At 60.4% G+C, this 22,023-nt stretch overlaps 1 protein-coding gene across 1 annotated transcript in view; it reads right to left on the bottom strand.

The window, feature by feature from the left end:
- Positions 1–22,023, bottom strand: part of CACNA1E (calcium voltage-gated channel subunit alpha1 E) — a 92,460-nt gene that overhangs the window by 56,826 nt on the left and 13,611 nt on the right. The window contains exons 3-7 of the mRNA XM_050712143.1: positions 14,748–15,014; positions 9,080–9,185; positions 8,526–8,665; positions 837–940; positions 43–195 (exon numbers count right to left, since the gene is read on the bottom strand). Of these exons, the coding sequence (XP_050568100.1) occupies positions 43–195; positions 837–940; positions 8,526–8,665; positions 9,080–9,185; positions 14,748–15,014 (770 nt within the window). The remainder of the gene's footprint in view (positions 1–42; positions 196–836; positions 941–8,525; positions 8,666–9,079; positions 9,186–14,747; positions 15,015–22,023) is intronic.

Raw genomic sequence — 22,023 nt, forward strand, 5'->3', positions numbered from 1 at the left:
GTTTTTTTGCATGCTCAGGATGCACAGAGCTGCCTTCCTCACCTGAATTGTTCGTGTAGCAGGCTCGGTGCAGCTTCCCGCTGTAGAACTCCAGGCCGATGATGGCAAACATGAGAATGGCGAAAAAGAGCAGCAAGCCGATCTGGAGGAGAGGCACCATGGCCTTCATGATGGACTTCAGCACGATCTGCAGGCCTGGGAGGGAAAAGGAAGAGCCCAGCTCAGCTCAGCACACGCTATTCAGAACCAGGCACCCCAGCTCCCACCTTGCCAACAGCCTTTGGGTCAGGGTGAGCTCCCCAGCACCACCTGGGCATCGCTGGAATAAACCCCACGACATCCCCAGAACCCCAAACTGCTTGCTTCCTGCAGCACATCACCCCTACGGTCCCCTCTGCAGGGCCCTGGGGAGGTGGTGGCAAAGCTCTGGGCATCCAGCTGAGCATCTCCTCGGGGCAATGCGAGCAGGTGCCCAAGGAGGGAAGCCACGGCAGCAGCCTACTTTCTTCATTTATCCCCGTTCCTGCAGAGGAAATCTTGCAAAAGGATGAAATCTCCCCTGAATCAAGTCCTGGAAGGATCCACCCACAGCCTTCTGGCCAGGGAGCAGGACCCCAGAGCTGGCAGGGGGCACCACGCCACCGGTGGGCCGGAGGGGACGTGCCACCTGGGGACACCGGCTGGTCACCTCCCATTGTCACCCGTCAGCTTCTTCCCCCCCCCTTTCCCCAATTTCCACCCCACATCACCAAGGTGAAACAAGGTCCCCTCAGTCTGGAGGAGGCAGGGACGGGATGCGAGTGCCCTGGGAGGAGAACTGGGATTGTCTGACTTACTGGGAATGCCCGAGACGAGCTTCAGGGGCCTGAGGACGCGCACGGCGCGCAGGGTGCGCAGGTCCACGTGCGTGTTGAAGTGCGTCCCGGCCGTGGCGAGGATGCTGCGGGCAGACATGGAGAGAGCGGGGTTAGGGCCCCGTGGAGCGTTCCCCACCCAGGGAACGAGGTCCCACGGGCAGGACCCGGTGTGGGTGCAGGGATCCAGCACCTCCCAAAGCCCACGTGCTACCAACCCCCTTGGATGCTGCAACAGGAGCTCGTGGGCTGCTGTGGCCGGCCAAAGCCCCCCAACCCTGGAACCCCCAGCAATCCCCCCCCATAGATAAATACATTCAAAAATATAGAGCGATGAAAGTTTGATGACCTTGGAAGGCACAGGAAGGGCTCCAGAGGTTTTCTGTTAAAACACAGAAATTTCCCAATCTCTGGAAAACAAACTGGGGCAGAAGGGGGCCAGAGCGCACCGGGGCCAGCGGTGGAAATACCCGAGGTGCTCGCAGTGTAGGAGGAATCGGGGGGATTGGTGACACTGACAGCACAAGACGGCGTCACCAGAGCTCGTGGCCGCCCATCCCACCCGGGCTGGGTGAGGAAGAGGAGGAGGAGAAGGCAGCAGGAGCAGGGGGAGGAGAGGAGGGGATGGGGAGGAGAGTGGGACAGAGGGCAGCAGCAACCTCGGGGCTGCTTGCAGCAATCCAAAAACCGAGGGAAATTGGGTCATTGTTCCACTAATCCATCTAATTACAGGCCAGAGCGGCTCTCTGGCGCGCTGAGCAATTAGCGCTCGCTCCCTGCCCCGCTCCCCGAGGCACGCAGGGCCCAGCGCCCCTCGGGAAGGCGGCTCGGTTTCCTGGCACCAGACCCTCCCAGCACCAAAGCAGGCTCTTACAGCCCGTTTCCGTGCCCTCCTCTTCCCCCCTCCCCATTTTACCAGGCTGGTTTTGTTTGCAGAAGGGCGGCACAGCCTGCCCCAGCCTCACCCCGACACCACCCAGGGCCCGATCCCAAGGGAGCCAAGGGCTTGCAGTCGCGGTGACACCTTCTGGCCAGGCCCCAGCCCCCGCTAAACGCTGACACAGGCAGGTGGGAGAGCCAAGAGGGGCTTACTGAAGTCAGGAGCACCCAGAAGGTCGGGAGAGCTGCTTTGTTAAATTGTCTGTAAGATTAAAATCAATAATCGATACAGCACGGCCGCTTGGCAGTGCAGTGGAGCGACAGGAGCGCGGGTGCTTTCATCTCTTTGGAGCAACCTGCGGTGACAGCGGGACAATCCAGCACTCCCCAAACACCAGTGGAAGGACACCCTGTGCCAAACAGCCCCCAGGACCTGCAGCTTTTGCTCCTTGTGTCTCCGCGTCCCAAAGGGATGAGGAAACGCATTTTCACCGAGCTGGTCCTACAGAGCCCAGAGGGTGCGATGGAGATGGAGCAATGGAGATGGAGACATCCCAACCTCACCAGCACCTCCCCAGCTTCCAGCGCCAGCCGGACACCCCATGAGCTCGGACCAGCCCTGGCTGCAAAGTCCTCTGCTAACCCAGATTGCTTTGAAGGGCTCGGGAGCCTGTGCGAGGAGCCTCCAGGCAAGGTTCATGCGATTCCAGGGCAGCCCTCCGCCGCGCCCTAAATTCGCTGCTAAGAATGGGACTCCTCTGTGGCAAGGTGACGTGCTCCTTGTCCTTGCCGGGGGGACAGGGCACATCACGAGCTCTGCCACAAGGCGGGTCGGACAGATCCCCGAAGCGAGGTGGTGGCACTGCAGATGTTTCTCCCACCCACCAGCCGAACGATGACCCCACACATCCTTCCCACGAAGGAGGGCACACTGCTGGAGCTGCTGCTGGCCAACCCAGTGTCCCAGGGCACCCACACGGCCCAGAGCAGGGGCTCAGCCACCCAAGATTAATTTTAGACCAACTGAAGTGGCTGGAAAAAAACAAGCAAGCTTTCAGGCACGTGAACCTGGCTTCTGTCTGCTTTTTCCAAGCCCTTTGGTTGCTCTAATAAAACACATCACCTCTCCCGATGGCCAGGCTTCTGTACGCACAGACACCACTGCTAGTAGGATGCTCTGAACACCCTCCTGCTCTGGACACGGGCGTTTCTGGACATGGGCACCTGTTAATTGCTCATTAACCCTCCCAGGTGTGCTTTTTTGGCACAGCGTGACCCACATCACGCCGTGCGACCCACTTCTGCTCCAGGAAGGCGCGAGCCGGTTTCAGCACCACGCTCATCGCTCGGGGAAAGACCTGGTTCTGAAACCACCGGGGAAGGTCCAGCCTCTCCTCCTCCCCCCTTTAAATCTGCTCCAGGGGCATTTTTAAAAGCTTCGTCAACTAAAACGAACTGAAATGAAATTGGAAATGAGCTTCAGCAGCCGAAATGTGAAAAACAAGGGAGAAAAATCGCTCCAGCACCAAGCCCGCTGGCGAGCATCAGCCCCGGGGCCGGGCAGCAGCATCCCCTCAGCACGTGCCCACGGATTTTGGCACATCGGGGTGTCTTGTGGCTTCCTGCAGAGAGGGGAGGGCTCCGTGCCGATACGAGGAGGCAGCTCCGGTATCTGCAGAACAATTTCAATGCTCTCGAACGCTTTACAATATCCACGTCTGAGGTACTAATAATTATTCTTTATTTTTAGGCAAGGACCCAAACTAAAATTACATCTCGCCATCCAAGTTATCTGAAAAAGCTGCCAGATTGGGCTATAAAAATCCCAGTGATCTCATGCTTTTCATCATATGTACCGGAGAAAAAAAAAAAAAAGAAAAAAAGAAAAAAAAGTGAAGGCGTTTTTATAGGTCACCCAGGCAAAGGGGCGAGCTCTACTTCTTCAGAGGGAAGGGGGAAGAGATTCAGGTACAGAAAGGAGCAGAGAGGATCCACTGGAAGGATGCAAATAAGAGAGGAGGCAGGATGGGAAATATATGCTAATCCACAGAGTATCATCGAATAGTGAGCAATCAGCAGCAGACAAACACATGCTTAGGAGAAAATAAATAAATAATAAAAAATTATAAACGGAGCCGGGACGTGCTCCTTTTATTTACGTGCAGCCCCTGGAGCGAGCAGCAAGCTCCAGGGACACCTTGGGGCTGGAGCCCTTGTCGTTGGGGGTGGGGGGGGGGGGGGGGGAGTGGGGGGAAATCGCATCCCAAGTTCCCGATGGGCAGTTCTGTCCTTAGGTACCCAGCTGATGCATATCCCAAAGCTGTTTTCCCAACCAAATGCTGACCCCCAAAGCAGACAGCTCCGTCTCCCCCTCGCCAAACCAAGCACCCCCCAGCGATGCCCACCCGGGCCCTGCATGGGGCTGGAGGTGCCAGCGAGCTGCCAGAGCCATCCCAGCTCCGAATCTGGGCCAGGCAGGGTGCTGGCTGGCACACAAATTAATATTTATAATTAAGTGGAAAGGCCCCTCAAGGCCTGAACCGCCACCTGACTCCGTGAGGGAGACCAGTGCGTAATTAATAGACTGGTCAAACAGCTCACGGAAAGGAAGTTACACAGGGATTTTACCCCATTCTTCCCCTTTTTGGCCACTGGATCAAACCCTTCTCTGCAGATATCGTTGTGACCAGCACTGGTTACGCAGACGAACGCGCCCCAGCAGCCCTGCCGTGCTCCGGGTGGCTCTGCAAGCAATGACCCCGCTCACACCAATATTCCCAAAAAGGGATGGATCCATCGAGGGGACACAAGCCAGCCCCACACCCTGCCCGCAGCATGGTTTGGAGTGACCTGAAAGACACCTTTTTTTATTCCTTTGTTCTTTCTAGGTTTTGGGGCCGCAACACGAGTGGATTGCAGGGCTGCAAAGCTGCCGGTCCTAATAGCACCAGGGGAACGATGTCCCCGGGGACAGGGGAAGGACTCACCAGTACGGTGGCTCCTGGGGTGGGGAAGGACAGGGTGAAGGTGCATGAGTGGCACATGGGATGGATCCTGCACCCAGGGAACGCAGCAGCACGGCTCCCTACATTGAGCATCTCTCCCTGGGCATTAGGAGCCCAGACCCTTTAGGGTTTAGAAATTAGGGTCTTTCTCTAGGAGGATGATTTTGGACCTCCTGTGATCAAGGCTGAAGCACCCCCTCTGGGAAGGGGACACGGCCACATGGTCATCAAGCCAAGTCATGGCAAATAAATAAAACTGCAACAAAACGGTGCTTTGCTCCAGGAAACCCTGACCTGAAAATGGTGAGGGTGCAGAGCATCGGGGTGAGCAGCTCTGGCTCCTAAACTGGCCGTGCAGAAAGACGGGGGGATTTTTGTGCCCCCCAACCCCATCCCACGGCTCTGCCTGCCCAGGGGCCGCCCCAAGCCCCCCAGCCCTAACGCGCCCCCTGCGCCTGGACGCTCCCTGTCCCTGCCCTTTGTGCGAGGTGCCGGTGGCAGGCACGTCCCGTTGCCATGGCATATGGCACATGAATCATTCACAAAGCTCAGGAATTAATTATTCATCCCAACGAAAGACCAAACAGTTTTACTAATTGTCCTAGAAGGGAAGAGCAGGGGAGAGGGGGGTGAGAGGTGGGGGAGACACCACAGTGGAGACTGGCTCCATCCTTGGAAAAAAAAAAAAAAAAAAAGGAGGATAACCAAGGTGGCCATCCCAAAACCCCGTGCCCCTTTGCTGATGATGACAAGCCCCAAGCTGACTTGCCCTAATCTTCATCGGGGCTGGGACATCCAGGCTTTGTCTGATGGCACACGCTGTGGCCACCCTGCCTCCCCTTGGCCGTGCTTCACACCACAAAACACCCATGTGGAAACCTCCGTGCCCGAGGGGGTGACAAAAGGCACCCAGCTCTTCCTTCTATCAACCCAGGCATTTATCCCCTCTGCATTCAGCAGGGATAGCCGCCAGGACACTGGGCTGGCACAGCCCAAAGATGAGCTTCCCCAACCCTCCGTGATACAAAGGGAGGAGCAGGAAGGGACAGCACGTGCTGGAAAGCAGAGCAACCCCCCGACAAGTAGTAACAGCAGTCACAACGAAGAGAAAACCTTTTGTGCCAGCATCTGGCCTTCGCACAACTTCACAAGGGCCTTTTGATTTCGGTTTTCCTTTTTCCCCTGTCGTTGGAAGTGTTCCCCCACCCCCTCATCTCGCACGTGGCACCTTATTGTATTGCTGCTGCGACCAGAAGAGCCAGCACACAAGGCAAAGCACACGCCTGCCTGCCTGGGAGCTTTCAGAGTGAAATTAACCCTTCTTTTCCACTATCTCCTTCCCGTCCAGTGCAGGACAAGGCTGGCTGTTTTCGGGTTGGGGTTTTCTATTCATTACACTACTTCCAGACCCAGCCCTTGCCCAGGGAGCTGATGCTCCCATCGCCGACGCTCCATTAAGCTCCAACCTCTCCCTCTTAGGAACCACTGGTTAAGAAGTGCCAATGGTCCACCAGCCCTTTCTGGCCATTTCTGAGCAGTTTTCCCCTTCTAGGTCCAGGAAATGCCACACTGAGCAGGTCCCGAGCTCAGCTTCGGTGCCTGACCAGGCCTGGCTCACGCAGGGCGAGCATCCCCGTCCCCATCGTGGTTCTGCCCCAGAACCTGTGAAGGCAGCTCATTGCACATTTTCCGAGAAAAGTATTTTTGGCCAGGGGAGAACAGGCTGTTTTTCAGGCAGCGATGATGATTTGGAAACCAGAGGTTATAAACAGAGCAGGTTTATAAGCGTGCCTATTAGTTCCCCAGTGGAAGCTTTAGCATTAGGGAGTTTTGGGTGGGCGTTGATTTCCACCGAGATGAAAAACCTGGGTTTATTGACATACGAAGCAAACACCGGTTGAACCCGAGGTGCCATCCATCCCTGCGCAGGGTCCCAGGAGGCCGCTCATTTCGCAGCCCCTCGTTGGGGTAATTTGGGCCCCCATGGGAACCCCAACGTGGCGGCTGGGCCGTGACGCCAGCAGCACGAGGCACCTCTCCAACCAGACACATGGCGAAATAAACCCAGGCAGGGAGTGTCACCCATGGAGGGACGGGACAAGGGCCAGAAAGCGTGATGCTGGGTCTACCAGGACAGATCCTGCTCCCGTGGATGCCCGCCCTGTTGCTTCAGCATCCTGAACCACGTAGCACCCCCCGAGGTCCCTGATGTGCACAACACCATCTCCACTGCAGACACCTTTGAGCATCCCGGAGGCCATCAGCTTTCATGAACCCAAAGCCCTCTGTCCAGACCCACACGAACCAAATTTCGGGCCACAAACACCATCTCCAGACCCCGCGCAGAGATCCCATTTGCACCCAGTGCACGCCTCCCCCATGGGCTGCCCGCAGGCCGCCTGCCAGCCCAGCGGCACTCGCTGGAAAAATTCACCCAAAATTCGGGGGACCCAACACACACACGAGTCCCTGGTGCGGGGAGGCACCGCCACCGCTTCTGCTCGCGCCTCTCCAAGCGCAAGCGACACAGCGGGGAGAGCTTTTTCCATCTGCTGAGGCACAAATCGGGATGCCAGGAGGGGAAGGAACAGCCCCTCTGTGCCTCAGAAGCGTGCCGGGGGGGGGGGTTTTGGCACCTCTGGGCACACCAGCAGCCCGTCACGGGCAATCGGTTCCCTGGCACAGGGCCCGGTGCGGGAGGGAGCTGGCGGGTGAGTAATTGCTGAGCGCTGACTCAGCACCGGCTCGGCCACAGCCAGCCCGCCCCGACCTGCAGGAGAGGTCCCCGTCGGTCCCGTCCCCACCCCCGAACACAGCGTTTCCCCTTGGCTCTGAGCCCCAAAGGATGCCCAGCTGGGCCAGCCTGCAGCCCGCGGGCATTCCCTGTCACCGCTTTGCTGCTTCGGGTGGATGCAGCCCCGCGCCGCGGCTCGTCCCCCGGTCCCTGCGTCACCCTGCTGTCCCCAGAGGTGCCACCAGAAGGGCCTGGCCCTGGCTCAGCTCCTTGCCCGTGGCCACACCAGGATGCTCCTCCCGACCAGCACCTCTCCACCCTGGGCACGCAGCGCCCATCGCCGCACCCCACGGCAGCGCCACGCTCAGTGTCCCCTCCAAACCCCTCCTGCCACGTCCCACACGGTGCCACCACGCAGGAGCAGGCCGCAGGCCAGGAGACAGGGCTCTGGAGCTTGGCAGAGCCCCTGGGTACAATGCCTGGCTGCCGTGCCTCAGTTTCCCTCCGTCACCCTGAGGCACTTCTGCTCGAGCCTTTTGCCACCGCCAGCAAGCACAAACCCAAACGTAGCCGCCCGCTCCTTTCTGTGCCACCAGCACAGCTCGTCACGGCCCAAGCAGGGCTCGAATCTGGGCCACGTCCCCAGCAGGTGACACGAGCAGTGACACAACGGGCACCCGCCACGCGTCGCGCTCTGCCACCCCCAGCACTGCTGCCAGGAGCAAGCATCACCTGCAGGACCCCACCAAGACCTCTGTCCCAAGCCCTGGGCACTGGGCTGGGAAGCACCTGGGGGAGCAGAAGAGCTTTTCTCCCTTCCCTCCTGGTGTCTGGCCCATATGGCACTCAGTTGTTCCCCAGCCCACACTCCATCCTCCTCCTCCTGCCCCACAAACATCACCAAAACTCACCCCGTGCCCAGCTGGGCGGCAGAGCACGATGCTCGTTGGGTGCTGGTGGCGAAACGCCATCAAAACCAGCAAAGCGTGGCCCTGCCCTGCGTCCTGGAGCTCGTGGCACCACCAGGACGTGTCCCCGCGCCGCCCGACTCACCCGCTGAGGACCACGATGAAGTCCATCACATTCCAGCCGTTGCGCAGGTAGGAGCCCTTGTGGAACACGAAGCCCAGAGCCACAATCTTAATCCCAGCCTCGAAGCAGAAAATCCCGATGAAGTACGGCTCCGTCTTCTCCTGCCGGAGGGAAACGGGGGGGGCACGGTGAGGTGGGAGGACACGGGGCAAAGAGTGCCGGCCATTTCACGTGGGGTGGCTTCACCTTGCATCGTGCCCCATCCCACCTTCCCCAGTCCCATCCCACCTTCCCCAGTCCCTTCCTTCCCCCCCGGGAGCTCTCCCAGCCCTTCCTCAGCCAGCACCAACCTTGGAAACCCAAAGTTTGGAAACCCAAAGTTTGGAAACCCAAGGCGGGGGCTGTGACCCACTCAAGCTGCTCATCCTCCCCCCACACCCCACTTTTTAGGATTTTTTAACCTTCCCGGCCCCTCTCCATGGAGGACGAGGTTGGTGGGGTCCCCTCCTGCCCCACCACCCAAAAAACCAGCCGAAATCAGCAGGGGGCAGAGGGTGCCCTCGGCCGGCACTGACCAGTCTCCGCGACATGGGCGTCTTGTCGTCCTCGGGGAGGTGCTGCTCCAGGGCCAGCACGATGCAGTTGGCGATGATGGTGGCCAGGATCATGTACTCGAAGGGCGTGAAGGGGAGTCAAGGAGCAGAGGAGAGGTGGATGGAGTTCCTACCACTCTTTTATCCCCAAAAAGCATGCACAGAGCCCAGCTTTCGCCCCCAGGCAGGAGGGAGAAGCCGCCCTCCACTCTGTTTGCCAAAAAGAGGGGCGATGAGGGAACCAGGAGCCCCCAGGACCTTCCCTGGTGGAGACGTGCTGAGCCTCACCGCCCCCTCCCGAGGTGGGGGGACATCTAACCAAGCAGCTCTGCTGGGCTGGGAATGAGATGGTGCTGGTGGTGGGAACAAAAAGGACGGACAGGGGCATGAAGACAGGCTGGGCTTCACCTGGAAAAGGGTTTGGGGCTCTTCCTTGTAGGGCCAGGCACGGCACCAGGCTGTGCATTTGCCACCAACGATCACCCTTTGGAAAGACCACAAGTGCCTCATCAGCAGGATGTGCTTAGACCCTTGCCAGCATCCCAAATCCCAGGCCAGACCCGGGGCTCACGGCAGGTCACGGCACAGCAGTGGTGACCACCGAGCACCAAAACCCCCTCACACCCTGCCAAAACCCCGCAGCCACGTGGGCGCCGTCACCGGTTGCAGCGGGACGGGCACCGGAGCAGAATCGCTGCCAGGAGGGGCAGCCAACCAAAGCTTGCAGGAGCTGGGATTTATTTAGGGAGAGGAGCCAGAACAGATTCAGCCAAGGCGTTTAAAAGGCCACTCAGGGAAATTAATAGCTGGGGAGGTAAAAGCAAACTAGGAGAGACCTCTGCAGCGCACGGGTCCCGTGCAGAGGGACCGGACACGCACAGTGAGCATCTCCCCGTGCTCGGCCAGCTCAGACCCAAGTTCTCCCAGTGTGGGACAGCCGGGGCCGTGGCACCATGCCCTACAACTCCTGACGTGCTGGGTTTGGGGAGCCCGAGTGGAAAAAAAGCCTCCCCCAGGGCCAGCAGGAACAGCTGCCCAAAGTAGGGGGAAAATATCCACACACCAGCAAGCGTCCTCCTGGCTCGGGGCCGGACAGCGCTCGGTCACATCATTTCCTCTCTCATTAAGCATTAATGACCTGACCTTCCAGCCACCCAAACCACAGAGCACCTCCCTCCCAGCCCAGCATCGAAAGCCCATCTCCCTCCAGCCTTCTCCTCCTCCTTCGTCTGGCTTCTCCAAGAGGATCATTAGGGAGCCGATAAAAATAGGTTCCCTTATTGATTTATCTCCTTTATCCACGCTCTCGCCCCTGAATAGTTGACTTGTTTCCTTAGCAACTCTGCTAATCCCCCTGCACGCCTGCAGCCTGGTGCGTTCGGGGCGGGGAAGGTGTCCCGAGGCCGTGCTGTCCCCAGCTCGTGTCCCCACCGGTGGTGGCGATGCCGTGGCGGAGATGCTGAGCTCGCCCTGCTGTCCCCACCCAGCAGGTATTGCTCACGTGGAGACCTTGCACAGCTCCCAGCTGGGATTTGTGACGCTGGTGGCACATTGGTGAGACCTCGCCGAGCAGCTGGGTGGGCTGTAAATCCCTCCCCGGGCCTGGGCGAGGTTTGGGAGCCGCAGGGAGCTCTCCTCGCCTCCCCTGCCAGCAGGGGCAGCTCGGTGCTTGTGCTTTTCCCCGCTTTCGAGGCCAGTAGGGGTGGAAGGAGCAGAGAGAAGCCTCCTGGGCATCTCCAAGGACCCAGCCTCCAAAGTGCAGGAGCGATTTCACCCCTCCAGCATCCCCCAACCCACCTCCTATAAACCAAAGCCTCCATTCCCCTCCGATCCCCAAATTTCCGCCAGGACCTGCTCCCCTGCAGGGCTTTCCCTGCTCCCCAGCTGTGAACACGATGGAGCTTCAGCTCCTACACCGTCAGGGGGCTTCACCCCGTTGGCACCAAGCTGCCACCCCACCCAGACCTGCTCCACCGCTACCAGGAGCCGTCCCCACCGGGCGCCTTTTGGGTGTCCCCATCCCCACACCACGCTCCTGGACAGCCCAAAATCCACACCCACGGATGGTGCCGCTTCTGCCTGTAGGACACGGAGGCCTGGTCCCCACCCAGGACCCTCCTGAAGGCTGAGCCCGGCAGGATGCGGCCGGGCCAGAGCTGCCCGCACCGACGTGGGCGCGGGCGCCTGCCTGCCACGTGCAGCCAGCTCCGGGGAGAAGTCTTCTCCTCAGAACTGGAAACCAAACCTTTTTTTTTTTTTTTTTTTCCCACCCCACTCCTTTTTTTTTTTTTTTTTAAACAAAAAAGAACCGCATCATGTGATTTTCCTGCCTTAACATCAGTTTTTTAACTTTGGTCGCCGCAGCAACGGGATGCAACTTGGCGTCGCCATGACAACAGCTGCCTCTGCTCGAATTCGCCATCTGACGGGCGGCCGCGCTCCAGCCCCGGCTGTCAGAGACGGCCCTGCCGCTGCACCCACCCGCCCCTCCCCGAAAGACAACACGTTAAAAACCCCCATGGATGAATGAAGGGCCCAAAAAAAAGGGCCCCGGAGGAGAGGAGATGCTCCTGGGTAGCGCCAGGAGGTGCCCAAGGGCAGCACGGCACGGTGGAGCTCTTCCCGCAGGGAAATGGTGGCGGGGGGAAGGCGATGGGGACAAAGAGGCCACCGATGTCCCCAAGGGACAGTGCCCAAGAGGCTGATGTGGGGGTACCCGCTCGCCCCAAATCGCTGCCATTTGGCACACGCATCCCTCGCGGTGGCCACCAAGAGCAGCCACGGGCACAGGCAGGTCGCCGCGGGGAAGGAGCGGCGTGGGCGCAGAGGAAGATGATGAGGAAGGCTTGCCAAGGGGTGCCGGAGCCAGAGATGGCACCCCCCGTCATCTGACCCTCCTGGGGAGGGAGAGGGATCTTGTCCAGGTCAAATGCGATTAAGCGGCTGAAGGACAGAGCAGATAGAGGAGCTGCAGCCCATCTCGTGCGCTAACTGAATTGCAGCTCTCCAGGCAGGCAAACAAATGAAATCAGGGCTAAGGGCCTGGCCGGCAGAGCGGGGCTTTGTTTCGGGAGGAGAGGAGAAGCGAGGAGGAGATGTTCCCACAGCCAAAGCAGCGGCTGCCTCGCGTTTTGAGCATGAGCAGAGAAAAGAGCAGCTCCAGCAGAGGTAGCAAGCCGGGCTTTCAGCAAAGACTCGCTCTTCCCCACGGAGCTGAATCCCAGCCCCGGTTCATCGTATTTCTCCTCCTTCCCCTCCATGCATCATCCCTATTTACACCGGGAAGCCAAACTGCAGAGGCTGCTGGTTATAATTATACAGTTACCCAGCAGATACCCAGGCCTGAATCACCGGTTATTTTTAGCCCTATTACCTAGTCAACTCGAGCTGGATGAAGAAGAGCCTCCACTCCTCCCCTCGCTCCATCCCGGCCCCGGGTGCCGCGGGCCAGATGCGCACAAATTCCCCCGGCCCTGCCGAAAGGCTTCCGAGGAGGAGAGCGGCCCACAGGGCCACCAGTACCGACACCAGCCCGGCCACAGCACTTCCACCCACGGAGACCTTGCCACGAGGCTGGCGTGGCCCAAAGCCCTGAGCTTTTGGGCACAGGGCATTTTGGCAATGCCCAGCATTTTGGGCACCGCGCCGTAGCACAAAGTGAGGTGGCACCGAGGTCCTCTCCACCAGGCACAACCACTGAGCCTCAGGAGAGGTTTCTGCCTTTCCCAGCAGAAATGAACACCTTCTGAAGGCCCCTTTTTCCCAGCATTTCACGCAACGGGTACAAACTCATCACCAAAAAGCCCTGCCCTCGGGAGCTCGAAGGGAAGAGCCGCCGTGCCGCGCTGCAAGCCCCAGGGTGGGCGACTCGCTCGGAGCGAGCTGGCAGCCACGCGGGGCAGTGGGGAACGGCCACGGGGGCTCAGCTCCGCACACTCGCCCAGGAATATGTCACTTCTTTTAGGGAAAAAAAAAAAAAAAAAGCCAATCTCCCTCCTGCCACGCAAATGCCATGGAAGGATAACGCCGAGGGGTTTTTGCAGCGTGGCGGCCGAGCGCCAGGCTCCAGGAGAGCGCGGCAGACGAGCTGTGGTGCCGCACCACGCCAGCACGGGACCCCGGCCCGCAGCAGCGCTTGGAAGCAAAGCTGAGCAGCGAGGGCCCTCCCACACCGCGCTGGAAAAGCACATGAATAATTTGGCATATTCTGGAAAACAAGCCCCGCCGGCCCGGCGAACGCCCTGCAGTGCTCTGAGCGGAGCTGCCGCCTGGCTGAGCCTGCCTACCCACGCTGCTGCACCGCCGCCCCCAGGGCATGATTTGGGGACGGTGCAGGGGGTCTTGGCAAAGCTGCCCCCCACCCCGGGGTTCCCCTGCACCCCCAGCACGTAGCCAGCCCCCCGAGCATCCTCTGCAGCTGCCTGGGCAGGACTTGGAGGCGGCGATGCACCAGCACGCCGTGGGGGTCATCTCCCCAGCAATGCTTAGCGCCAGGGGTGGCACGTCCCGCGGCACCGAGGGCGTCCCCGAGGCACATGTTGCACCAAATAAAGCCGTTTCTGCTCGGCGCCAGGGCAGGTGCCTCCTCCATCCCGCGCCCGGCGGAGGAGCCGGCAAGTTAACCAACAAGTTGCAGGGAGAGCAAGCGCCAGCAAGAGCCGCACGTAATCACCACTGCAGAAAACGCTACGGGGAGGGTCCTACGGGAAAAACGTGGCCACAGGGAAGTTTGCGGACTTGTGTCCTCGGCGAGGAGGGGACCCGAGGGGCAGGGGGGAGCCGAGCACAGGTTCGATGGAGAGGAGCATGCTGCGGTGCTGGGCACCAGCCATGGTGCCCGGCGGTACCCATAGGGAGGGCGGGAGGGAAAAGAAGCTCATGGGGGTAGGTGAAAGGATGGGGGAGCTGGGGGGACCCGTGTCCTCCACCCATTGTGGATTCGTGGGATGAACCACGGTCCCCAGAGCAGATCCCAGAGGCCGTGGGGAGAAGCAGGAGGCAGGCAGAGGGGCTGGCATCTTTCTGTGCCCCAGGGAGGGGGCAGCTGGTTCCCAGGGGAGTGGGATGGAGGCTGCGGGGTGAGGACAGCCATGCCCCTGCCAGGGGTGAGCAGGCACACGCAGGTAAGTGCGGGGGGACAGGGAAGCCACCACCCTGCAGGCTGGGGGGCTCGCAGAGGTCTGTCCCCAGCAGGATGGGTGGCTCTGGGTGGGGTGGCAAAACTCCAGAGAGACACCGAGGCGCAGAGGAGAGGCTGTGACCCCACAGCCACACACACCCGTGCCCGAGGAAAGGTACCCCGAAACGCACAGCGCCAAAACCGCATCGGAGAGCCCCTCGCCAGCACAGGGGGGCTTCCAAGTTTAAGCCCCACGAGGGGCTGGGGTCACCTGGCGGGGGGAGAAGGGACTCGGCTCCCCAGCATGCGCCGAGCAGAGGAGCAAGGGAGGGGAAGCAGCAGCAGCAGGGCGAGAAGCATCCCTGGGGATGGGGTGCCAGGGCACCCCTCTCCGCGCGCTGAAGGAGAGCAGAAGGCAGGTGCTTACCTGCCAGCTAGTGCCACTCGCACGTGTCCTGGGAGGCCATCGAGGCAAATCCGGGCACGGGGGAACAAGGGGGGGGCTCGCAAGGGGGGGCGCAGAAAGGATATGGCCAGTCGATGAGCTTCTTGGCGTATTTCCTGACTATGTTCTCTTCCCCAAAGAGGAACAAGGATCTGTTGACGGTGAAGCAGTTCTGCCGGACGGGGATGGGGTTGTACAGAGCCATAGTCCGGGCTCGCTGCGCTTTGGTTTGCTTGAAGGCTCCCGGGGTCCCTCCCGCAGGGGCAGGAGCTCCTTGCCGGCTCCGGTTCTGCTCGGAGCCCCCATCTCCGGAGCCAAGCCTGCCGGCCACCGCCTCCCCGAAGCGAGCCATCCTGGAAGAAAACGCACAGGTGAGCCGAAGCAGCACGGCCGAGGCAGCGGGGGAGAAGAGGGAGGGAGGAGGGTGTGGGGGGGGGGGGCTGCGGGGCCCCCTCCTCCTCCTCCTCTCCGGGTGATGCTCAGCTCCGTCGCTCCTCCATCCCTCTGAGCGAGCCGAGACCCGCGTGGGGAGGGAGAGGCAGCGCCGGGCTCAGCACCCGCGGCACGGTGGGACCCCGAGCTGGGGGGGGGGGGTAGAAAACACAGCGGGGAGCCCCCGGGGCACGGCGGAGGCTGCGGCGCTCCGTCCCTAAGCAGCCCCCGCGCCTTCCGCCGCGACGCGAGGGGTTAAAAGCAGCCACATCCTTCCCAGCACCCTGCCCCAGCACCCAAACCAGCCCCTTCCCTGCCCCTCCTGCCACGCCAGGCGAGGGCTGCGCCCCGAGCCCCTCCGTCCGCCCGCCGCGGCTCGGCACAGCACCCGGCACAGCACCGCAGGGGAGGCCGGGGGAACAGGTTGCAGCGCGGTCCAGCCTAGTTGGAGCCAAGCAGCCAACTTCCCCCCGCCGGCTCCATCTTCGGCAGCCCCCGGGAGCCCCCTGGGCGGCCCCGCTCGCCGGGCCTCGCAGCGGGGCCCGCAGCCGCCGCAGGGATGCTCGAGCCTTGGGCTGCCAGGGCACGAGCACGCAGGCACCGGCGGCTTCCCGCAGGAGCCGGCCACGAAATCGAAGGCTGCCGCGCCTCTGCAGCTCGGGGCTGGCTTTGCTTTAATGAAGTCGGCTGCAACACACACACACACACACACACACGCACACACGCAGGCGGGCGCGCACAACACGCGTGCACGCACGCCCGGCTCGCTCGCTCCATCCAGCGCATTCTTTTGGCAAGCACGGGAGCCGCTGCGAAAAGGAAAGGCAGCGGCGAGGGGAGGGTCTGAAGGGAACAAAGGCGCCGGGTGAGCCCCCCCTGCAACGAGCACTCGCGGCTGCAGAGGGTTTTCCAGCACACGGGCGAGCGGCTGCTGATGGAGACGGGGCTGGGGGGGGGGGAGGGGTGGTGCAGAGGGGGCTCTGCTTCCCCCCCCTCTCTGCTTGCAGGTTGGGGTGGCGAGAGGCTCACCCCATCTCAGCCTGCACTGAGCTTCTCTCCAGGCACATGCACGGCCCCTGGGAAACCTGGGGGCTCCCCCCTGGACTGCCCTGGTGCCCAGGGAGAGCCCTCCTCTAGATTAGGCTCCTTCACCCCCCCTCCCCAAATACACCCCGTGCTGTTTTATTTTTGACACTCGACATTGGCCAGGAGCAGCAGCCCACTGGGGAGGTGTAAAGGGGCTGTGGCTGCCCCCACCCACCCCATCCTGCTGGCGCACACAGCTACCAGGGTGGGGGACCCCACATCCACCCCACCCCAGGGCTCTGTCCTCACCACTCACACCCGCGCATCCCCCAAGCGATGCTCACGACATCACCCGTCCCTCCTGCTGCACCCACAGGGCTCCCCACGGCCTTGCCCCCGCTGCCAGCCGTTCCCCTCCCATGGGGACAGGACCCACAGCTCCATACACAGCCACGCAATGCCCCACGGCCCCACGGGGCTCTTCCCCCAGGTCTAGCACCCTGCTTTGCAAACGTGGCAGTGGCTGCTCGGTCCCTGTCCCCCACAGCTGGGAAAAACCCAAAATGAAATAAAATATGCCCTTAATCAGGTAATCAGCCCTCGTTAGCCCAGCTGGGCGAGGGCTGCACGGAGGGTGCAGCCCAACAGCACCTCGCCACAGACACCCCCACCTCCAGGCACCACCATGGGGCTGGCTTTTTGGTCCAAAAGAGGAGCGTTTAGCCAAAAGGCCATGGGATCGCTGCCCCAGCCTCAGATAGAGCCCCCAGAGCCCACCAGCTCTCCAAAACACCCTCCTGCTGCGCCTTGCACCCGCTTCGCTCCCACACAAGTGGCGAGGCCCCCCCCAGCTTTGCCACCACCACATCACAGCAAGGGGCAGAGCACCCAGGGCAGCCCCCTCCCAAAAGGCTGGGGTTTCATCCCGCTGCTGCTGGGGGAGGCCACCCCACCACCAACTACTTACAGCCCCACTGATCCACCCCAAAATGCTGCCCTAACCAAACCGGGTACAATTTGGGGAGCGTTCCAGGGAGCATTCCCTTCGCTGCCTCCCCACCACCGGCGTGACGTTAGGATCGTGCCACCTCTCAGCCCTTTAAGCCGTTGTTAATTAAGCCCAGGGTCGTGCTGATTGCCCTGAGCAGATTCTCAGCCCTGCAGAGCCCCCACCTGGGCTGACCCCTGGGTCCCCAAACCTTCTCCTGTGCCACCAGGGTGGGTACCCAGAGGCTGAGGATGGAAAAGGTTGGACCCCACAATCCTTCCTGGCTCAGAGGTGCTGTGACAGCCTCGCTGCTTTTCCTCTGCCCCCGCCCCCGCGAGCACAGGCACCCCCTTACCTGGGCACCTCTGCCCCGAGCTGGGTTTGGTCTCCTCCCTGCTCTGCGCTCGCCGCTGCAGGATGACCCCGCTGGGAGCCTCTCTCCCACTCAGTCGGTGCTAAAGGATGGGATATTTATGAGAAAGCAGCTCCTTAAGCGAAGATTGAAAGCGCAAAAAAAAGAAGTCCTGGCTGTGCCAAGAGGCGCAGGCTCCGCTTCCCAGGATGTTTATTGCCATCCTCGTCTTGACCCTCACCCCGGGATCTGTGAGTCAGGGAGAAGCGTGCCTGATGCCTTCGTGATTCAACATGGCACGGAGCTTCGCAGCCAGCTCGCTGGCGGAGCTTTGCGCTGGGCTTTATTATTATTATTATTATTATTTTTTGTGAATGAAGGAAATCCAAGAAGACAGGGCAACGGGGGGGCGCCGGGACAGGAAGGAGCCTGGTTAAGACTTCCAGAGGAAGGCTAACTCCCCTCCCCACGCAATGGCAAGATGAAACCCAAGCTTTTTCCTCGTTTTTCTCCCCCAGCAGCACACCGAGGGCTGGGGTCTCCGGTCCCCGCAGCCCCTCGCAGGGGACCCCCCAGCCCCGGAGCCCCCCGGTGCTCGCAGCGCGGCGATGCCCCGAGCGGCTCCGCGATGCTGCGGCCCCTGCCCGCTCCGGCACCGCCATCTAGCGGCTGCTGGCCTCGCCCTGCAGCCCAGCTGAGAAAAAAAAAAAATACATAAAAAAAATCAAACAGAAGCGTGCCGTGCTCCCACCGCAACCCCTCGCTCGCTGCTTGCCTTGCAGAGGGCACCGGCACCCTTATGGCACAGCCTCCAGCTCCTGGGAACCCCAGGGGACCCTGCCTGTCCCACCCGCCTGCTGCCACCCAAAACTGGGGCAGAATTGTTAAACGCATCCCGTTTGCTCAGCACACCCAAAATGACACGAGACCCCTCATCTCGGGGTCAGGTCCCTCATGGACACAGGGCACGGCTCCGTTTCAGTGACCGATGCTCCCGGCGGCTCTTATGGGCTGCACTGGGATTAGAAAGTGTCTTTTGGCGTCGTGATTCATTTTTTAATTTTTTTTTTTTTTAAGTAAGTCTTCAACTGTGCAGAAAGGGGGAAAAAAAATAGGCTGAAATGAGAATCGTCTACATCGCTCTGGCCCCATTTCAAATTGGGACTGGGTAGCTCTGACTCAGAAGCGTGTTTATGACCACGCAGGACTGGAAGTTTTTTCCAGGAACAGATTCATTACCTGCAGGGTTCGGAAGAAATGTTTCTCCCGCTCCCCGCCAGCACAGCTCCCCCACGGGCAGTGGGGCTGGGATGCTGGTGGAGAAGGGCCAAGCAGATCTGGGGTGGCATCTCGGGGTGGCATCTCAGGGGACCCCACACATCCTGCTCACGATCCCTCACTGGTGCCATGGCACAACACGCCCTGCGCTCCAACACCACGTCCTCACCTTTCCACAAGTGTTTCCCTAAGAGGATCCATCCCAGAGCGACTTCAGCCCCATTTCTGAAAACATTTACCACTCTGCTGCCGACAAGCAAAGCGCAACACATCCCAAATCCATGTTGGGATGCCAGGACCGATGGCACATCTTCACCACCTGTTTTCGGGGCGCTCTGGGCAGAGCGTGGATGAGCGCCCACGCGTCTCCAGCCCTTTTCCTCCTCCCCTCTCCCCGCGCTTGCGCGCACGCACAGATACTTCCCAGTGGCTGATCTGTTGTGACATCCACCTGTACAAGCAAAAGGGGAGACATGCCGGAGGTGTCTCCGCAAGCCAGACGAGATGTCAGAACAGAGCTCAGGCGCGTGGATGTGCTGCTCCTTGTGCTCTCCCCAGGCGCCCTTCAGCGCAGGCCAGGCTCGGAGCATCCCATCCATCACAGCTGCTAGTGGAAGGATGCTGCCTGTACAGGGGGAAATTCACCAATTGTGAGCTGAATGAGTTGGAAGGGACCTAAGGACAGCCAAAAAGCCCACGGTCCTGAGCGTTTTATAAGCTGCGAGATGCTTTTGGTGCTTGGTCTCAGCACCCAGCAACCTCTGCTCCAGGCACCCGCACCACCACGGGCTGCCCACAGCTTCCAAAAAGCCAAAACCAACCAGCACACATCACCGAACGAGCACGGGGCTTGCTGGGGGCTCAGCAGAGACTCGCCACAGGGACCCTTGTGGGATAAAGCCTCCTCTCCATGACTGTGGTGTGCCTTGGGCCAGCTCTCATAGCTTTAGGCTGGGAGGCTTCGCAGCTCAGCTGAAGAGCCCTGAAATAATTACCCGTTAATAAATTGCCTGGAGTGCCCCGCTGCTTTATTTAGCCTGGCAAGTCGGGCTCTAATTGGCATTTGCAGCCGTGTCCCGGCTGCTCCGGGCAGGCGCGCAGCAATCCCAGCACCCAGACAGCTCCCTGCCTGCCTCCCGTCAGGTACCAGCGAGTTCCCATCCCTGCTTCCAGCCCCAAAATCCCTCTGTGTGGCTTCTCCTCTTGGCTAAGGAGCATCCCAGCAGAGCTGCCAAGCCTTACACGTGCATGGGACCCAGGAGACCAAGCTCAGAAGAAATATGCCCATAGCCATCTCCTTTCTCGACATGGGAAAGCTTGTTTCTGGTGCAAAGGGACCTTAAGGCATTGCTCCAACTCTGTGCTACCTGAAGCAGAGGAAATCCTTTCCATCCACAGGACAGCTGAGGTTGGCGGGGACCTCTGGGGGTCACCTGGACCAACAGCTCTGCGCAGGCAGGGACCCCCAGAGCAGGACATCTGGGGGGCTTTTGGAGGTCTCCAAGGAGGAGACTCCCCAGGCTCCCTGGGCAGCCTGTGCCCTGCCACCCACCCGGCATCCTTCTTCCATCAGTATCCTCACGTTCCCCCTTGCATCTGCCAGCAGACTTCCTTCTCGGATCTGCCCTCTGTCCCCCAAAAGGCGGGTGAGCTCTGGGCTCTTGGTGCCCAAGGAACATCCTGTTATCCCATCCTCTGCCTCCCCAAAGGCTCAAGTCAAACAACCACAGTGACCAAGGCACCGAGCCTCTCGAAAATCCCTCCAGCAATAAAAAGAAAGCCAAACCAGAAAGCCAGACCAGAAAACCAGCAGCCCCATCCCCGACACAACGAAGCCAAGCTCACAGGCTCAGCTTTCTCAGGAGCGACCATGCTTGCCTGCTAGCAAACGGGGTGGCTTCAGTAAAATTACACTGTCAGGACGAGAGCCAGGAGAAGATGGAGCTGTGTAAATTCTCCGGCAAGCCTGAACTGGCGCTGAGCAGCTGATGCTCCAGGCAGCCACACGAGCACCATCCCTGGCTTCCAGCCAGGGGAAGAGATGCTGCTCACGCCTTCCCAAACCTGCGAAAGAGAAGGGGCCAGGGAGCAAAAACCTCCCTCTGAAAGCTCCTCGGCGCTGGGAGGTGCGAGAAGCGCCCCCCTCCCTGTGGCACTAGGCAGGCACCAAGCTGCAGCTCCACTGCGAAGGCAAATGCCCTCGCTGAGCACACCACATTGCCTTCCTGGGGCTCCTCCGTGGGGAAAAAGCCCATTAAAAATATATAAATATTTAGGCTCATTTCCACACAAGCAAACGTGGAGAGGACAGCTACAGCATGTTAGCTGGTGTGGTATCATCTCACGAGGTGCAGTGGGGAAAAAAATCCTGCCCCTGGGAAACTCCTGGGGTGTGGAAGATGGATATGTGTGGTGCGTGGGGGCTCAGGATGCCACCGTGTGCTTTACACCGATTTTGCAGAGCTTTTTACAGCTTGGCAGTGGCGTGCCCCAAGCTGCCAGGACAGCCGCTCCCACCAGGCAAACCCTCCTGCAGCTGGGTGGCTCCACAGTGAGGGATCAGGCCCAGAGCACCCGCTTTTGGGTGCCTTTTGGGAAGGGCTGCAGCAGCCCCGCTGATCTCCAGCCCCATGTCTCCTCGTACTGGGGACCAACACGGCTTTCCCAGTTCAGGAGCGAAGCCTCACTAGCACGCATAGTTGGCACAGCCACACAGACAGCGGGGGGCTTTTGGAGACCTGCGTAACCCCACGCTGAAGGACGGGAGCAAAGCAGCCGAGTGTACAAAAAGGTAAGTGGGGACAAGAAACGCTTCTCATCTCTCCTCCTTTCCAAGAGATCCCTCCATGTCTCAAAGGCCACCTCGGGAAATCAAGGACAATCTGAGAGCTGCTCCAGTGCAGCCCCCGGGACCTCCCGAACTTTGTGCATCGATTATTTTGGCTAGCACGCAGAGCAGGGGTTTGTGTTTGTCACACGGGTATGGAGCAAACACCTCTAGAAGTAGAAAGGACGGGCTGGCGAGTGAGGAATAACAGGCTGCAACCCTTCAGAGGGAGATGAAGGCATACATAAACCAGAAATTCCCCCATCGGTGGCGGCCAGGTGGAAGTGCAATTTCCAAGGTAAAAACAGGCGAGGCTCTGCAAGGCCGCCTGCATCAGCTCCGACAGGGAATTCCTCCAGGGTGTGCCAGAAACCCAGGCTTGGAGGCGGCTCGGGAGGAAGGATGCTGCCGTTGCCAGGACACGGGCTGGAAGCGGGGTTCATTCGGGGTCAGAAACCA

This window comes from Cygnus atratus, chromosome 8 (genome assembly GCF_013377495.2).
Source record: "Cygnus atratus isolate AKBS03 ecotype Queensland, Australia chromosome 8, CAtr_DNAZoo_HiC_assembly, whole genome shotgun sequence".
Lineage (NCBI taxonomy): Eukaryota > Metazoa > Chordata > Aves > Anseriformes > Anatidae > Cygnus > Cygnus atratus.